The following is a 12,103-nucleotide window of genomic DNA, read 5'->3' on the forward strand; positions in this document are numbered from 1 at the left end:
GAGAGCAGGAATCCTATCCCTTGTTTGCACCGCGCTTCCCTTTCACATCCTGTAGTGTGCATGGCACCGGCCACATTACTGCTCTGTTCACAACCTCTTTTCGGAGGCCTGCTAACCTTTGTTAGGAGTATGTCTGATGGCAAGCTCTCCGCCTCACTCGGCTCTAGAATGCTGTAGATCAGAGAGAGGATGGTTGGTTTGATCCGAAATCTTGAATACCGTTGGTTGCAATGGGAACATGGTCTCCCTCATGCACCAGGATGCTGCTGTCATTTAGAGGTGGCGGTGCCGAAGACCTCTTGAAGAGCCCAGCATACTTTGCGGTCTTCCTCCCCGCCCTCAAATTGAAAACCATCCTTCTCCCTGCTCCCACAACGCAACCCCATACTCCATACTCTGCCTCCCTGCCCCATGAAAGGAAACCTATATTTGACATCCCAATTTTGGAAGATACAGCACAATGAATGTAAATGATTTGTCCAGGATCACAAACTTTCTGTAAATGGCATTCGATTTCAGACTGCACCACACTTGACATGACCATATATCTTCTCATCACCTGCGGATATAATGTGTGTTAATGTACAGTTTTAAAGAGCTGAATTAATGCTGTTTCACAAAAGATTATTTAAAAGGTACACCAATCACAATGCAAGCCTACCAGACCAATATATAAAAGCGTGTCACGCAAGAGTCTTGCTTAATTTTTACCAAATGGAAATGGTCTCTACATGTAAAAGAATGCAAAGTAATGTCAGCCTTAACAATCGTCTGTGCTTTGCAACTGTACTTTTAATACTTGGACTGCCAACAAATCTGCGTGAAAAGGTCAGCTATTTGTAGTCATCGTTTCACACAGTCTTGGAGCTGGTTATTGTGCACACGTTCTAGCGGCCGCGAGAGCTAGCTAGTGTCTTTCAGCAGGTTGAAGTGGGGAGCAATAGGCAGCACCCACATGTCCTGGATAATGGGAGATTGAGCACACACATTAAGGCAGTGTGGCAGGTGGGAAGTCTCAGATGTAGGCAACCACCCCCCTTGCCCAAGATCAGTGTGACCTCGCATCGGCTCTTTCACAAACTGGGTAGTTTTTGGACCATCCATGGCTGCTGCCCATAACCCAGAGGAAACTAAAGGAAATTGTCCTGGCAGGCTTCTTGTACAGTAAAGGAAAATGCCCCATGCAAACTTTCTTACTCGTCAAACAATCCAATACATCATCTATTTCACTTGTTTTGTTGGGAGAGAACATGGCACTTTAGAGAGCAATGAACAAGTTAAAGGCTATTTCTCCCTGTGGCGTGTATGTCATAAATGATGAATATGTGTTTTATCTGCACCGCAAACAGTGTAGTTTGATACTGTGTGTGTGGCCTTTATTGTAGTGCATGTTTAGCAGAATCCCGTCCAGTGATCCCAGTCGTGGCTGCCACAGGAATGATGCCCCGTTAAAGTAGTGATTTTTCAAGGATTGCTGGCATTGGTCTAGTGTGGAAGCTAGGTGTTTTGGTTCCACAGTTTTTTGCAGGTTTCAGATCGCACATGCTACCATTGCATCTTTGTTTCACAAGCATGCAACTCCTGGCCAAGAGATACAAAAAGGTCTCTGTGCATGCAGTTCTGTCAGATGTCTCTGGGGGACCGCGTCACTTTAATTGGAATGTAGCAGAGGATGGGCTCTACTTTCAAAAAGGCGCTCGCCGCGAGCTAGAGCCATGCATGTGGCTCCAACCGGCCTCAAGCCGGCTCTAGCTTCCCCCACCTCTACTCCCAGCAGTAGGCCACATTTTTTATTTCTTATCTAAAAAGTAAATAGTCTCGTGAATGTCCCCATCACAGTTGTCACCATCAGTGGTCCCCATCACAGTGATGTTCTTGTTTACAGAGCTACGCCATCTTGCGCGTAATTGGGAATGGATCGAGGGATATTAAAGTTCTTGGGACTGATGGATGGTTCACCTTCCCCCAGCAGAACCCTTCAGCTTTTTATCTATCCATGAGTTCATGTTGATGATTTTTGCCTCCTGGTGTTTTTCTTTCAGACGAGCCCTTCATCAACCACGACTCAGTCGCCCGAAAGTACCCTGGACTCCTCCTTAAAGAAAGAGAAGCCGGCCATTCTGGACCTGTACATTCCCCCGCCACCTGCTGTGCCGTATTCCCCCCGGTATGTAAATCCGCTAAGCGGCATTGCCTGAACCCCGCGTTCTGCCGCCGCTTGCCTGAGCTTGGCTCATGGATACTGCTTACTGTAGATTAGGTGGAGGAAATTGGAGATGGGGGGAAAAGAACGCAAACCATAACAGTTCTTGTTATTTAGGCCTAAAGTAGCTTATGTCTTTATTTTACAGAGAATACCGTTTTTGGCAAGAACCCACCCCTTTTTTTTGTTATACATTGTCTCTAACTTGCTGTTGGTTGGCGGGGACTGTCTAGGTGTTTGTGAAGGGTTTGTGAAGGGGTGGGGCGGGGGGCCCTTGCACCATTGTATACATCCTTTTTTTTAGTTCAGCCTGTCTGAGCCATGGGCTATGCTTATTGTGATTAGTCTAACGATGCTGCCGTTCTCACCGCTTTTCAGGGGTTTAGTTAGTCCACACACAATAACAGATGTTGTTGCTAAGCTCCAAAGATGCTTAGGTAACTAATTCTCCAGAGAGCACTCTTGGCAGCATAACCCCTCGTGTGTTGGGCATTGGTTCATACTGACTGTTCAGTGGCCTCGACTCTTAGTTGATGGCGAGAGGCTTGAGATGGCCGATGGAATGGAAAGTATGGTAAGGTCCACGCATAAAACCCTACCCATGCAATCTCTAGATTGTAATGCCATTTGCCGATGATTTCTCTTGGCAAATCTAAAATAAGTTTCACATGCTTTGGGAATATGTTTTGCCCTCTCCGGGTTGAATGGATTTCAGGTTTATTAGCCCGGTGGCTCGACACTTAAACTAGAACGGTGGCTATTGCGTGGGTAAGGGTGGCATTCTGCAGTGGTAGCCTGTAGGCTGGCGGGCATTTGGGCAGTTTCCATCTATTCCGTTTACTTCGGACGTAGCTTTACAGCAGCTTGTTTAGCTGTTCACCATGTGTTATTTTTAATTTATTTTTTTAAAGTTTTTTTTATGCATTGTCACTTGTTAACTTTTGTCTATTCTAATTGGCCTTTTTACGTTGTATTTTGTGTTTTAGAAAAAACACAATTAAAGTGAAATATAATAAAGCTATAGAGTGCAGAAAAATGAATCCAGCTCTTAATGCATCTAACTTTAGGGGCTCAATGCGTTCCATCCAGTAACACACGAATCTCCGTGCTCTTTTGTGCCCCTTGTTTCTTTGCCTTTTGAAGATGATTGACTTAACCAGGAATCGGTAGCGTTTACACAAGTGTTTCACTTTAATAGGAGCTTATTATTTGTACATATATTTTTTAATTCTTTTTGAAGTTGAAATGAGACACTATCCTAGAAAAAACCCTATGACAACCCGAAATGGTCCTGATTTTTGTTTCCTTCAGTATCTAGTGTGTGTATATAATTCTCCAAGGATGTCTGTGCAGCGGCCATATATGTGCAACCTTTGCCTCTGTGCAGCGGCCATATGTGCAACTTTTGCCTCTGTGCAGCGGCCATGTGTGCAACTTTTGCCTCTGTGCAGCGGCCATATGTGCAACCTTTGCCTCTGTGCAACGGCCATATGTGCAATCTTTGCCTCCGTATGTGCAACCTTTGCCTCTGTGCAGCGGCCATATGTGCAACCTTTGCCTCTGTGCAACGGCCATATGTGCAACCTTTGCCTCCTTATGTGCAACCTTTGCCTCTGTGCAGCGGCCATGTGTGCAACCTTTGCCTCTGTGCAGCGGCCATGTGTGCAACCTTTGCCTCTGTGCAGCGGCCGTATGTGCAACCTTTGCCTCTGTGCAGCGGCCATGTGTGCAACCTTTGCCTCTGTGCGCAACCTTTGCCTCTGTGCAACCTTTGCCTCTGTGCAGCGGCCATATGTGCAACCTTTGCCTCTGTGCAGCGGCCATGTGTGCAACTTTTGCCTCTGTGCAGCGGCCATATGTGCAACCTTTGCCTCTGTGCAGCGGCCATGTGTGCAACCTTTGCCTCTGTGCAGCGGCCGTATGTGCAACTTTTGCCTCTGTGCAGCGGCCGTATGTGCAACCTTTGCCTCTGTGCAGCGGCCGTATGTGCAACCTTTGCCTCTGCAGCGGCCATATGTGCAACCTTTGCCTCTGTGCAACGGCCATATGTGCAACCTTTGCCTCCATATGTGCAACCTTTGCCTCTGTGCAGCGGCCATATGTGCAACCTTTGCTTCTGTGCAGCGGCCATGTGTGCAACTTTTGCCTCTGTGCAGCGGCCGTATGTGCAACCTTTGCCTCTGTGCAGCGGCCATATGTGCAACCTTTGCCTCTGTGCAACGGCCATATGTGCAACCTTTGCCTCCATATGTGCAACCTTTGCCTCTGTGCAGCGGCCATATGTGCAACCTTTGCTTCTGTGCAGCGGCCATGTGTGCAACTTTTGCCTCTGTGCAGCGGCCGTATGTGCAACCTTTGCCTCTGTGCAGCAGCCATATGTGCAACCTTTGCCTCTGTGCAACGGCCATATGTGCAACCTTTGCCTCCATATGTGCAACCTTTGCCTCTGTGCAGCGGCCATGTGTGCAACCTTTGCCTCTGTGCAGCGGCCATATGTGCAACCTTTGCCTCTGCGCCTCCCCTGTTTCTAAGTTGTACGTGGCTCTCTAGAGCTGCAGCCTTTCTACCCTTGCATCTCATCCCGAGGTTGTCCAAAGTAGTATTCATGATTTGTTGTTACAAACACTTTAATGTTTGGTTGCGTTTTGTGAACTATTAAAGTAACACCCAGCCCTGTGTGCATTATGTACTTAGTAGCCCTTTAATCACAGACCCGTGTGTCTAATACAATGCTCTGTGGTCCTTCACATGTTCCCTAAATTCTCTCCGAAAGCGCCAGGAACCCTCACTAATGCTATAGGTCAGGTCTCCTTCATCACAGGGCTATGTTTCAAGAGTGTAGCAGACTGTCTATTTTGGAATGATAACTTATCAGAAAATAGTTGGGTTTAGCTCAGTGAGACAAATCTAATATTCTTATTATGAATTCACTGTACTCTAGGAGTGATCATTAAAAGTAGTCATTTTACATTTTTTTAAGAGCCAGTTTACAATATTAATACAATTAAAACGTGTTACTTTAAAGCTTCTTTTGTGAAGAGTATACACCATTTTGTCTTACAAGATATGCTTTTTTTTATTGAAAAGTCATGCTCAGAATAACGCATTTATCTGCTACTTTTGTAAGCACCAAAGGGATGTTTAATCTTGGCGTGGCACAAACACTAATTGACGCAAAATAGAAAATAACAATTGCAGTTGTAGACCTTTTTGGTTCCCTTACAAAGTTTGCCAGGTCAGAACCCATCTACTTCTCCCTCACCCACCTCCTGTATTGGGACTGCCACCTCCGTGTAATGTCAGCATGCCTGCAGGACACATGTGATGGCAAGGTATGCCTCAGAATAGCAGGCCAGTCCCCACCGCTGTGGATGCCTGGCTCACCTTTGCTTGCTAATGTCGGCAGTGGCGGGCCTTTTTGGCCCACAAGCACCTGACGGCACGACTCTCGCAGAGAGAAAGGTAAAGGGCACAGGAAAGTGAGTGGGAGTGAAGCGGTGAAAAAGGTAGAAAGGTCAAGCTACTAGAGAGCGGAGAAACAGGTTTGGGGACTGTAGGGAATAGTCGGTGGAGAGGGGGGGAAAAGGAGGGAGGACAGGCAGGGCTTGGTATGTCTAGCAGAGAACAGAATACCAAAGGACAAGAGACATTTACTTTTTTGTGCATTTATATGTGATGTCGCAGATTTAACTCAAAGTTCATGTAGATCTCCTTGAACATGGTTCCAAGATATTCCATGCGTTTCCTGGGCTCGCCAACGAGGACAGGTGAGGAAGGAGTTAGAAAGCTGGAGCATGTTCCGGAAAGGTGGGGCTACCTGTCTTCAGTGAAGTTAATTTACGATAGGAAAATGTGGAGGAACAATAGACGAGGGTAGCTGAGGATTTGGAGGACTGCGATGTACCTTTGATAGCGCAAGTCTGAGCATTGTGAGAATACCTTGTGGGCATGCTGGAGATGGACATGGAGTGGTACAACTAGAAGGTCAAAGTGTACATGGCCGCCGCAGGTCTCAAGCTTTGCCAGCTGGGAGAACATGTGCATGATTGACAGTCCACTGGTGGGCCGCTCAAAGGGAACGCATGGTTTAAAGCACTGGTCTTGTGGTTTGACCTGCGTAGATGGCCATGTGCAGATTGTCCGAAAGGAGATATATTGGGAATATGATCCAGCAACTAAAGTTCCTAGTGGAGGCCAAACACTGGCCAACAATTTTTAGTGCCGCAACAATGGTATGTATATGATATTACTTGATGAATATTTTCTGAGTGCATGGAACACCCCCCCCCCACAGGAATATTTGAGACTGGCACTGCAAATGCACTTTAAAAGAAGACCTCAGAGAAGCAACAGGGATGCATTCTACTGACAAAGCAAGGCAGTAAATGTTGCTTAGTGTATATGGCCAGTGTTGCGTATAAGCAGAGAAATGGACCGGCTTTGGGGCTCCCGTCAGATTGTGGGTTTGTTTGTAATGTGAAGGAATGGGTTATTTTGTCCGAGGCATGCAGCAATGCTTATTGTGTTGTCGTTTTAGGGATGAGAAGGGTAGCCTTGGGTACGGTGGAGTCAGCAAGCACCGACAGCCTTCTCCTGGAACAAAGGGGGCTGAGTCGCCCAATTCATACTTGGATCACGAAAGCCGCAGGCGTCGGTTCACCATTGCCGATTCCGATCAGTTGCTGGTGTATCCTGTTGAAGCCAACGTACTGCCTACCAAGATGAGGGATAAAACGCCATCTTACAGTGAGTTCAAGCGGGAGTTTCACTCTGGTTTTCTTTCTGCTCCTCCCAGTCCCCAGCCCCTTGTCAAACTGTTAATTTTGTCTAGGTTCTACAAGTAGAAGGTTAGTAACTCAGATCCTGCGTTGCCTGGCGTGGTGGCATCATGCGTCTCGTTTGGAGTCCTGCGCTCCCTTCTTCACAATGGTTTTGGAGCGCCTGTAATACCTCTTCTTTGTCCTTTTCATAAGTATTTGAGATTTTCATGCAGTGTAAGGCATTATTTTGATATTGGTTCTGGGTGCCCATCTTCTGAAGGAGAAGGTAAGTACTCTGTGTAAGGAAAGATTTCTCTTTTGGCATCATTCCCTCCATAGTTCTAGGGACTCTAAACGTTTTGCTTTTAACATGTCCTGACTCTTTACAGGGAAGTGAAGCCTTCAGCTTCACCCCGCTGGCCTTTGCTCGATTTATTATGGGAAAACTGATCCTTGAGATTATCAGTAGAAAAGCAAAGCATTGGTCTCCCCCTGTCCTCCATAGGATAGCATAGTCCCTTTGCATCCTTCCATTCCGCTGCTTTTTTGTTGTTGCACTTGAGCAGCTTTATCTGAAAGATAAGAACACATCTTTACTTACCAGTAACTTTTTGTGCATCTCTTCATTTGAACATTTCACCAATCAAGTGCTTTACCTGCATAAGATGCATTCTGGGGAGAAGCATTGTGACATTTGGGCACAAGGACCCACTCTTCATAGGGACTGGACTTCTGAAGCTAGGGCATATTTCCTGTGACTTGGTTCCAGCTCACTCCATCACTTGCCTTAGTTTAGTAATTTAAGTCATTGAATGCATATTCAAAGCGATGGTGGCTGTATATGTTTATCATTAAGTGTTGTGTGATATTATCACCTGCTTGTTTCATTTTTTAGTGTGCGCTTTAGGCCTACTATAAATTTAGTATTTTTGTACTTGCCAGTCTAAATTGAATTATTGAGTGCTTTGCTGTGTGGACTCATTGTGGACCCCTGGCCCACTCACTCTCCTGAGAATAGCCTTGACTGCTCTCCATTGCTACCTTGATTGGGTTTTGGCTAACCTCTCAGAGTTCGCCTATTCACTATAACTTGGGTGGCCTACTAAAATCTGTCCACCCGGCTAGATAATGGATATCTATTTTAACACTCTGGAGTGGGATGTTTGTCCATCGGAGGTCCTGCTAAGGAAGATCATTAGCCCCTATGAGGCACGGTCCTCCTCGGCAGGAGTTAGTTTCCCCAGCTCTTTCCAAATCCTAGTTTGTGCCAGGGAGCTTGTGATGGCAAACATCTGACTCCCTATTGACTCACTTCTTCAAGATGGGTCAGTGTTCTACAAGCGTGGTCTACCTTCCTTCATACACGCCAAGTGCGTGTGAGAAGTAACCACTTTTTAAAGTTTTCTTCAAATGACCAGCTATGCCAGGATATTTATTATTTTTCCTTCTAGCATAAGCCGTGTAGCAGTGACCCTGCAGGCAGCAGGAGGGCTTTGAGATTGTACGTGGGCCAGACCCTGCAGCTTGGCCAGGATGGCCCTTTGTTTGTAGCCAAAGGCAGCACTGGGTACCTTGTTTTAATATTGCTTGTAAGGTGGCATTTAAAGAACAGATGCCAAATTTGGTCAAATCCTACTGCACAACGTGTTTGCTTGAAGGGTTACTTGATCTCAAATTCAGTTGCCTCCCACATAGTTGTCATGCATCGTGCATTAGTTTAATAAGTAGCAGCCTTGTGTTTTATTTTACTAAGTGGTTTTCATAAAGCGCAGATGTAGTGATTAAGCCTAAAAGAGCGCTGCACAAAACACTGCAATAAAATAACCCAACATAAAGAGAATTCACTAAAGTAAGCCGCTGCTGAGTAGTCCCAGTCGTCAACTGTGGTTTTTAATTGCAAAAGCTTGGTAGCTGCATTTTAATTGGTGCATTCGGTGGAAGTGGAGTCAGTAGATGGCTGCATGAGGCCTGATCGCTAAAACAAATCTTTGGCTGTTTATAGCAGTTTGTCCTATTCAGAAGATGTTGCTGTTCACAGCGAGCAATATACCTACCTTCAGACATTCTCTCCGTATTGCTGTAATACATCCATGCATTCGGATACTAAACCATTTCGTGAACAAGTAAATTAACTTGCAGGTGTGCCTTGTGCTGCCCTCACCCCCACTTTTTAATCTTTCAAGTGACCTATGATCTGGCACAGAGAGCTCCAAACACAATCCTAAACCGAAGTGGCCGGTGACCTAATATATACCTATGGTATCTGCCAGTTGCATAGTGGAGAGTAGGATGAGCGGTACAGGTTTTGTGTCTTGTGTTATGGTAACAACATTTAGCTGAATGCTGTCTTCTTGCTATTTCCCTCCCCTTCATGCCTGCAGGTAGACCTCGACCCTTATCGATGCCGGCAGAAGCAAGCTGGCTGGTGTCGGCAGAGCCTTTTTCCAGGCCCAGAACTCCAGGCAGAAAAGGTAAGCGGAGCAAACCATCTTGCTAATGGGGCAGATTTGTATCCCACAACTGTGTGTGGTGGAAGAGTGCAGAAGGAGGAAACTGACACGCAAGTTACATAGTGATAGGTATAGACTTCTATTTGAAATGAAAATAAAGAGAAAACCTATCTTTCCCTGCCCCATCTAAACTGCTGATGGGTCTGTCACCATCCTGTGTCAAAATGTTCTGATCTGTGTTCATTACACTTATAACTAAACTAATCAGTTGTAACAAGTTTATTTGTCCAGGAGAATACCTCCTTCCTCCTTGACTGGGTGGCACAGCTTTGGTTGCAAGTTCCTTACCGGGGGGAATGACTGCCTTCCCCATGTTATTGTACTTCACAAACAGAAGGTTTGAAAGTTCACTATTTTGGTTCCCGGGGGAATGACTACCATCCCCTGAGTCACTGGTTTGATCCTTCTTGTGGGCTCAATTACCAGGAGAATGACTCGCGTCTCGTGGTCTTCCTCAGGCATTAACTCGCAACACAAGCGTAAATGCCTCCCTCTCCCTGGCCCCTTTGTAGACTTAGTTTCACAACTCACAACACCAGGGGGAATGACTCCCCTCCCCTCACCTGACTTCTTGTACACCCAGTTTCATAGTACACGCCTCTACTGGTTTATTCTGGCAGACCTGGTTCCCTACCCTACCCTGCCTTGTACTGCTACGTGGAAGATAGTTTATAATGGTCTTCTGTTGTGGGTCTCAGACCCATATCTTTTTATTACCACAATTTGGCAGACCTGGGCTGCTTCTCTTCCAGGTGCAGCCACAAAGAAGATGAATTGCGTTATCGGGTGCTTGACCCTTCCCTGGTGGTCAGTGGCTCTGCTTGACTCGCAGCGTGAGCGAGACTCACTCTAATTCGATCTAGGCTTGTGTGCGGGCCCCAGGCCCTTTGTGGTGGCCAGTAGTATCACTGTTCCCACTAGTGATGAGGGATTGTATCCATGTGGCTATGTTTGGCTCTGCTCCACACCGTTGGGGCTCCTGCATTTTCCGTTACTGGTTTCCTTAACGCGACATGTCACCGGTTCTTCCAGGGTTCATGGTTCTTCTCACCAACCGGTTCTTCCAGGGTTCATGGTTCTTCTCACCAGTCTCTCCGGTTCTCTTCTGCTCTGACCCAGTAGGAGTTGGTCTCCTGCTGATTGGGCACCGGCAATGCTTCGCCTTCCTGCTTCCTTGGACCTGGTTTTAACCGCTCGGTTAGCTGACGTGCACTCCTGACTTCAGCAGTAGACACTGGGCCTCATTACGAGTCCGGCGGTAACTGTGGCGGAAAAACCGTCAGGCTACCGCCGGACTCGTATTGCCATTCCGCCTCCGTGGTTTCCGGAATCACCGGCGCATTACAACCCCGGTGACCCAGGAATTCCGGAGGTGGAATTCTGTAAGTCCCCATTCCCATGGAGTCCCATAGGACTCCATGGGGATGGGTACAATGGAAACACTGGTTCCGTCTATGACGGAGCCAGTGTGTCCATTTGTGCCTGCAGGCAGGTGGCGTTACTCCCGCCAGTTCTGACCTGGCGGGAGTGACACCGACCGCCTGCAGGACTCTGAATTAGCCGGTCCGGAAAGAACGGTGGCAGCATTTTTACCGCCACCGTTATTTCTGTACCGGCAGGGTCGTAATGAGGCCCACTGAGTCCTCCTTCAGTTTCTTTGTTATAGGGCTTGTCCCGCCCTCGCATAACGTCAGTCAATGTTCGTGGTTCTATGGTAAACCTTATGCCTCTCTTGAGCCACCTTGTCTCAGTACTTTTAGTTTCGTCAGTTAGCAGGTGCTAACTTTTCAGGTTTACAGATGTATATCAAAGTGTTGGATAAGGCACTGGGGTCTACATAGTAGTGAGGTGTGTAAGTTGTTGGGTGAGGGATGTTACACCGTGTTCTCCCGAGATGGTCCTCCCGGTGAGTAACACCCCCAGGAGGACTATCTAGTAGCAGCCTAATCTCCCTGGCCTCACTTCTTCACCAAGGCATCCGATAGTGGGAAAATCGTATCTCCCTTGCTCTAACACTTTCAATTGTGGACACAAACAGGGTAGTTTTAGGATTAAACATAATAGATCTGTAGGCATGCTGGACTTAACGCCACAACTTCCACCTCTCCCCTCCCCCAGTGACTTGTCCTTTGCTGTATTCCGAAGAAGAAAGAATGTGGCGCAGTGACATGAAAAAGTTAAAGAACTTTCTTAAACTAGGAAAGTGGCAGTCTTTTAAGAAACGTTTGCAATGTCACTGGAGCACGTGTTTTCCCCCACAGCGTGCGATTTTAGCTCCTTTTGCTGCTCGGAAGCATGGCATCTCCCCTCCAACATTTCCACCCACTTCAGAATGATGGCGCTGAAAACTGCTTGAGAGAATGTTGTATTTCAACACACTTTTTAGCACAGGCTCCGAATTGGGCCCTCTGTTTCAGGGATTGAAGGCATCTTACAAAATGGAGGACAGCCTCAATGATAACAACACATACAAAAATATAAAAAATGGGCTAAACTGAAAATTGCTTTTGGATGGGTAGTCGGTTACATTTTGTTTGTATAAAAAAAAAAGTCTCGGATAATTTTGCTGGAAACTTTGAAGCAAATCTTAACTTGGTATGAAAGAAAGGGGGGTCTGGGAATCTCTCTAC

General features: G+C 46.6%; 1 protein-coding gene across 2 annotated transcripts in view; it reads left to right on the forward strand.

Annotated features, from left to right (window-relative positions):
• CNKSR3 (CNKSR family member 3) overlaps positions 1 to 12,103 on the forward strand; it is a 1,181,575-nt gene that overhangs the window by 244,305 nt on the left and 925,167 nt on the right. For both annotated transcript variants that reach the window (XM_069607749.1, XM_069607750.1), the window contains exons 10-12: positions 2,043 to 2,167; positions 6,741 to 6,949; positions 9,345 to 9,434. In XM_069607749.1, coding sequence (XP_069463850.1) covers positions 2,043 to 2,167; positions 6,741 to 6,949; positions 9,345 to 9,434 — 424 coding nt within the window. The remainder of the gene's footprint in view (positions 1 to 2,042; positions 2,168 to 6,740; positions 6,950 to 9,344; positions 9,435 to 12,103) is intronic.

This window comes from Ambystoma mexicanum, chromosome 4q, assembly GCF_040938575.1.
Source record: "Ambystoma mexicanum isolate Mex_15411 chromosome 4q, UKY_AmexF1_1, whole genome shotgun sequence".
NCBI lineage: Eukaryota > Metazoa > Chordata > Amphibia > Caudata > Ambystomatidae > Ambystoma > Ambystoma mexicanum.